Genomic DNA, 7,127 nt, shown 5'->3' with positions numbered 1-7,127 from the left:
TACTGACCTTCGATGATCCAGTACAACCATACTAATAAGCAAAAATTACTCTACACAAACATTTGTGTCTTTTTTTATTGCTGAAGTGTGTTGAAATTTCTTTTCAGCCTGGGGCTTATTCATTTCACTTTTGGTGTGAAAAGGCTTTTATATTTGCCAAAAATATAACTTTTTTATTTTAAAAACAAACAAGCAAGCCCTGTCCAGATTTAAAAAGTAACGCAAAAGTAACGTAACGCATTACTTTCCATAAAAAGTAACTAGGTAACGTAATTAGTTACTTTTTTATGGAGTAACGCAATATTGTAATGCATTACTTTTAAAAGTAACTTTCCTCAACACTGCTGAGCAGAACTGCGTCTTAAAGAAACAGTTAAAAAGGAAAATCGTGCCAAGACTTGCTTTCAGAGAATATACACTGAAATGTATTATTAAAGTATGATTGCGTCTTGTTTCAAGCATAAATGGCGACAAATACAGATTAAAAGAGGTTAAAAATATATATAAATCCTGGGTTTGAAACGACAAACAGTCAACAATTTTAAATCTGCTTACGACTTGCTTTCAGAGAGTGTGTTATAAAATGATTAACTATCAGCATAAATCCACATTTTTGTCATGTTTATGCTTAAAATTATGCACATACAGATTAAAAGAGGATGGAAATGCAATTCGAAGCATTTGCATTTCTTTCTGGAACACAAAAGCATCTTAAAAAAATGGTTCACACAAATATGAAAATTGCATCGACGCAAAAGTTAAAGATCGTGGCTGAATATGACATGGGTTTGAAACGACACGAGAGTGAGTAAACAGAGTTCATCCTAAACATTTCCAGAAGAGTCCCATGTTTGAAGAAAGAGGCCGAGGAGGAGCTCTGACCGCACAGAAACGACTTCCAGCTTTTTAATTATTCAATTATCTGTGCGAGGACGAGCGGCCCATCTGCGGATCAGCCCTATTCATCATTTATTGGGAGAGACAGACGCGGGATCGTTTTACTCCATTAGCAGCAGGACCGGACCCGGGCCCTTTATTGTAAATGAGGGGCACAATTGTGCGATCTGTCACCGAAAGCATTGGAGCCGTCAGGAGAGAGAGGACTCAGATGTCACCAGTAGACACAGTGTCTCGCTCTCGAGGAGAAGGAAAGACATGCTTATGGTTTCAGAGTCACAGACGATCCGCTTCTGCACATCACGAAACGTCACGACCGACCGATATAATGAAGACTCGTGCATGCATAATATTTGATATTTAATTCAAATCCCACTCTGGTAGTTTAATAGACGTTTGGTTTAAATCGTTGGTTTATGAAGTGCATTAACCTGGATTTCCTCCTCATTCTGCTGTGGAGAATGTCTCGTTTCACCCACTTGAATAATTCACGTCATTCACTCCCTATTAAAGAGTCAAATCTCCTCCAATGAGACAAATGTGAACACACACAGAACAACTTCAAAACCAACACAAAATATTTTACTCTTCGATTAAGATACAAAAAGTACTTTGTTAAAGGAAGAAAGAAAGTGAAAGAAAGAAAACGAGAGAGAAAAAAAGAAAGAAAGAAAGAAAATAAAGGAAGGAAGAAAGAAAGAAAGAAAGAAAGAAAGAAAGAAAGAGAAAAGAGAAAGAAAGGAAGGAACGAAGAAAGAAAGAAAGAAAGAAAGAAAGAAAGAAAGAAAGAAAGGAAGGAAGGAAGGAAGGAAGAAAGAAAGAAAGAAAGAAAAGAGAAAGAAAAAAGAAAAAGAAACAAAAAGAAAAAGAAAAAGAAAAAAGAGAAAGAAAAAGAAAAAAAGAGAAAGAAAGGAAGGAAGGAAGAAAGAAAGAAACAAAAAAGAGAACGAAAGAAAGAAAAGAGAAATAAAGAAAAAAAGAGAAACAAGCAAACAAACAAAGAAAAAGAAAAAAGAGAAATGAAGGAAGGAAAGAAAGAAAAAGAGAGAAAGAAAGGAAGGAAGGAAGGAAGAGAAAAAAAGAAAGAAAAAGAAAAAAGAGAAATGAATGAAGAAAGAAAGGAAGGAAAGAAAGAAGAAAAAATAAAGAAAAAGAGAAAGGAAGAAACAAACAAAAAAAGAGAAAGAGAAAAAAAAGAAAGAAACAAAGAAAGAAAAAGGAAGGAAGGAAGAAAGAAAAGTGAAAGAAAAACGAAAAAAAGAGGAAAAAAGAAACAAACAAAGAAAAAGAGAAAGGAAGAAAGAAAAAAGAGAAAGAAAGGAAGGAAAGAAGAAAAAATAAAGCAAAAGAGAAAAAAGGGAAGGAAGAAAAGAGAAAGAAACAAAGAAAAAAGAGAAAGTAAGGAAGAAAGAAAAAGAGAAAGAAAAAGAAAGGAAGAAGAAAGAAAGAAAGAAAGAAAGAAAGGAATAAATTTGGTTATCAAATCAAAAATTGTGAACAGTTATCGCAGCGCTGCACAATTAATCGAAATTCTAATCATTACAAATACAGACGCTACAATTATATAATCGTTCAAAGGTGCAATTACAAAACAAATCTAATTACATTATTCTGTGTGCGTTTATCTTTCTACAGCTTTTCTTAAGGGGTTTCCCATTGTTTTAGTATAACATTATAATACCATGCATATTTTTTACTTTTTTAGGTTTAAAGAAGAAACCAAACCAATCTATAGTTGAAATCTGAGGCGTAATGCTACAGAAAAGCATTACAGGTTTGTCAGGCAGAGTGTTTTCAGCTTGTTTATTTTATTTTAATATAAATATATGGCATGAAGTGTCTTCAAACAATGGTATAAAGCTATTCAAAACATCATTCAATGTAAACTGTTATAATCGTAATTAATATCAAGGGAATAATCAACAATTATGATTTTTGTCATAATCGTGCACCCCTAAGTTATAGGGATTTTTGTGTTAAAAAAAAATGTTATGTAGTGTTGTGTTTATTTTATTTTAATATAAATATATGGCATGAAGTGTCTTCAAACAATGGTATAAAGCTATTCAAAACATCATTCAATGTAAACTGTTATAATCGTAATTAATATCAAGGGAATAATCAACAATTATGATTTTTGTCATAATCGTGCACCCCTAAGTTATAGGGATTTTTGTGTTAAAAAAAATGTTATGTAGTGTTGTTTTTTTTTAATATAATTATTATTATTATTTTTTTTATTTTATTTTTTTTTTTGACCCTGGGACTACAAATGAAAATTTGCCAATGTGCTAAATCTGGCACATTTTACATTGATTTTATTTACACGGCTTAGTTTTTTGGTTTTTTTTGGTTTTTGTATTGTGTCTTTTTATTTATTTATTTCTTACATATTTTTTTTACATATTTTACATATTTATTTGTACTCTTTTTAACACTTCTATATTTTTATTTTTTATGTATTTTTACACATTTTTATTTGTTTTAATTTTGTGTTTTTTATTTATTTTCTACACATTTTTATTTTTTTACATTTTATTTACAAACAAACACACAAATACTTTCCTATTCTCCTGATGTCACCTAGGCCTAATAATGTTAGTTAAAGTTAACAACCAATAGACAAATAAAGCATTATTTTAGCAAAATCACATTCAGGTCTGACCCCATTCTGGAATAAAATGCACAGTTTTCACATCTCAATCAACTCCTAATAGACAAAAAAAGTTTTCCTTATTGAATAACTATAGTTTCACTCAGAAAAACACCAGATCACAAAGTTCAGTGCTCGATATAACACGCCATCAGTTCCTGGCCAATAATCACACATCTGGAAAAGCCTGGCGAGAAATCTGATCCACAGTTTAAAAAACAATATTATTATTAGGTATCACGAGTCCTTTGATTCTTAAAGTGGCTCAAAAACACTTATATAGATGAGAAACTAAATCTGCTGCTCATCTGACAGCAATGAAGAGCTCAAACTCGCAGCTATGATCACAGTCTGATGCACATCAAGCACACGCCAGCTTGTGTTTTATTACAATTCATCTCCAAAGGTCTGTTATAAAACACTTCTCACAAAACCACACGGTGTGTTCCCATTAGAGGAACAACACTGACCTCCAGTGGCTGCAGACAGAAATTCAACCAGAAAAAAAACCCTGTTTTGAATGATTTTTAAAGCAATAGGAGACAAAAACACTGATTAAGAAAATCATTTTTAGGAGTGCACACAGACAGATTTGTCAAATATGATGAATGTAATCAAGGCAGACTGAATAATAAGGCTGAGATTGATGGGATAATACCAAGTCCTTATTCACAGACAATGAATGCCGTAGTTTGAAAGCTCACACAGATCCATACATGCATATATAAAATCCTCTCTCCTTCTGTCTGGATCCTCTGACCATTTCAGCATGCGAGCAAAGAAACGCTACACACATAAGATGCACATCTCAAAAATAAACTAGTCGCCAGGTTAGATTTCTACTCATACAGAAATCTAATATATGACATACATTATAGAGCCCTAAATCGAGAGCCATATTGCAACATATATATTAACTATAAGTTGATATATATATCATTTTCACATATCTACATTTTCTGGGTAGATGAAGATATAAGTTTATAACATTTGCAAGTTTTACTATAGGGATTTAATAAATGCACATATGTTAATATCTATATAATGATTTTTTTTTTTTAGGTATTATATGTAGCAACCATATACAGAGTGTGAACAATGTATATTTTATTTATATGTGCAACTATTAAAACGATATATATATACAAAAAATCTATATATTTTTACTTTTTGTAATTTTTGCATTTCTCATTACACACTTATTTTTTTATTTTTGTGTATTTTTTTATTAATTTTTAACGAATGAACGGATACTTCGTCTCTGAAATGAATTCCCTTTTCACCTGGCGTCATGTTTTTGTAATAATAATTTTTTTAAATACATCTATTTTTTTTTTATATATAATTATATAATTTTAAGCGTGATTCACCAATCAGATGCATTTCTAAGCAATTCATGGATATCACCGAATTGGCTGACAGAAATTCAACAAATAATCAGCCTTGCATGACATAAAACTACCATCGTTCACAAAAAACCTACAGATTCTGAATAATCACATGAGCGCTGCTCACAGCAGATGAGCAAAGTGTTGTAAACTATATTAAAAATGTATTTTTAAATGCATCCTGTTTAAAGCAGCACCGCTAAAAGAGAACAATCCACACAAAGCCACTAATCAGCCTCAATGACAAACTAGTGCTTGATGCAGAACTCATCTCTTATGCGTAACATGAGGGTCTATGCACGTACCAGTTTGTTCTCCTGCATGTAGATCCTCTGTAGTTTGCTGCACCCCTGCGCCAGCGCCACCAGACCCTCGTCACTGATGCTGTAGCACTGGCCGAAATGCACGTCCTTCAGCTCTTTGCAGTGTTCGCCCAACTGCACAAAACACACAAACATGCATTCGGTTCAGTACAGCCATACGACTGGATACAACAAAGCTTCACAAACTTTTTTTCCATCAGCCGAACCCCTATGAGCCACCATAATAGATCAAATATTATAACAGATAAAATAATAAAATCAAATTTAGCAACACATTCGCATGTTGACGGTTCTCTTACACCGATCAAATTCAAGTCCTTTTAAGGTGCATTTTTATGCAACTAACAGTTGTGGTAAATTACATATTAGCATAAAAACATTAAATCAGAAGTTGCATATGCAGATCTGCACTGCTTTGCTCAGATATATTTGTTTTGATTTTTTAAATACACTATGCAATATTAATTAGTAATTATACAATATAGTAAACAATTTAATAGATTATAGAGTATTCTGCAATTACAGCCAAGCTGTATAAAGCGTAAGCATCCTAACCATATTATCCTATGTTATCTAAAACATACACTGTTTAGTCAGAGAGTGAATTATTATGTAAGCAATACAATTACAATTTCAAGCAGTTTCAAGCACTTTTGCCAAACATTCAAGCACTTTTCAAAACTTGAACATATGGAAATGCAAGCATTTTCAAGAATTTCCAGCACCCGTATGAACCCTGCTAGTTAATGGTCACATGCAGCAGGTAAACAAAAAATATTTCTTTCTCTTTTTTTTTAGTGTATAAGTGTTTTGATTGTTTTCATTTTAAATATTTTAAAAAATATTTTTATTATTTATTTTTTTATTTTTAATATTTTTAAAAATATTTTTATTATTTTATTTTACATTTTTAAAAATATTTTATCATTTCATTTTAAATGTAAATATTTAAAAATATATTTTAAACAATTTTACATATTAAAAAAACAATTTTTTATATTTTTTTTATTTTAAACATTTTAAAAATATTTTATTTTTATTATTATACCATTACCCTGACATGAAATTACACAGACCATAACATGATAATGATCATACAACAACAAATTAGAATATCACATAAAACATGGATGGAAATGGTGCTTTATTTGCAAATCTTCACTTCCTGGGAAACTGGCGCTGAGGATCAATAAGTATATTACTTGCTTTTCATCAGTTGTAATAACAAATGCTGTTATGTGACTTTTTTGTAAATTTGTTTCTTTCATATTTTATGAACACATTTTCTTATCGAATAAAAAAAAATGTTTTTAATGTGTATTTTACGATTTTCCAGTGTTTTTTAATGCAATATCCCAAAATTCACATTAAAATATGCACATAGAAACATAGCTGTTGACTCATGAGCACACATATTTATCCCACGCATCCATCAAGTGACTTTAGATCTGTCCATGACGGCAGCTCACCAGTTTGAGAGCGTGGTCAGTGAGTTTGTCCTGGTTGCCGACATGCACTTTCTGCAGGAGCGGGCAGTGGATGGCCACGGTGCACAGAGACACGTCGCTGAGCTGCTTACAGCGGTACGCCGTGTATTTGATCAGACCGGGACAGTTAGACGCCAGAGAGCAGATGCCGTGATCCTGAACGTTACGGCAGTCGGAGATGTTGATCTCAGTGACGTTCTGCCTCCGGGACGCGATCTTCACCAGGAGATCGTCTTTAACCTGCGCTCACACAGACAACACATCAATGTTATCTTCATATTATTATTATTATATGTGACCCTGGACCACAAAACCAGTCATAAGGGTAAATTTCTCGAAATTGAGATTTATACATCATCTGAAAGCTGAATAAATAAGC

The 7,127-nt window shown here is 32.2% G+C and overlaps 1 protein-coding gene across 1 annotated transcript in view; it reads right to left on the bottom strand.

Annotated features, from left to right (window-relative positions):
• The window catches only part of LOC107737136 (F-box/LRR-repeat protein 17-like), a 60,355-nt gene that overhangs the window by 47,863 nt on the left and 5,365 nt on the right, over positions 1-7,127 (bottom strand). The window contains exons 4-5 of the mRNA XM_016548573.1: positions 6,731-6,988; positions 5,244-5,375 (exon numbers count right to left, since the gene is read on the bottom strand). Of these exons, the coding sequence (XP_016404059.1) occupies positions 5,244-5,375; positions 6,731-6,988 (390 nt within the window). The remainder of the gene's footprint in view (positions 1-5,243; positions 5,376-6,730; positions 6,989-7,127) is intronic.

Source organism: Sinocyclocheilus rhinocerous, unplaced genomic scaffold (assembly GCF_001515625.1).
Source record: "Sinocyclocheilus rhinocerous isolate Xijiao unplaced genomic scaffold, SAMN03320098_v1.1 scaffold1005, whole genome shotgun sequence".
NCBI lineage: Eukaryota > Metazoa > Chordata > Actinopteri > Cypriniformes > Cyprinidae > Sinocyclocheilus > Sinocyclocheilus rhinocerous.
The sequence above is the reverse complement of the archived record's forward strand: the minus strand, read 5'-3'. Positions and strand labels throughout refer to the sequence as shown.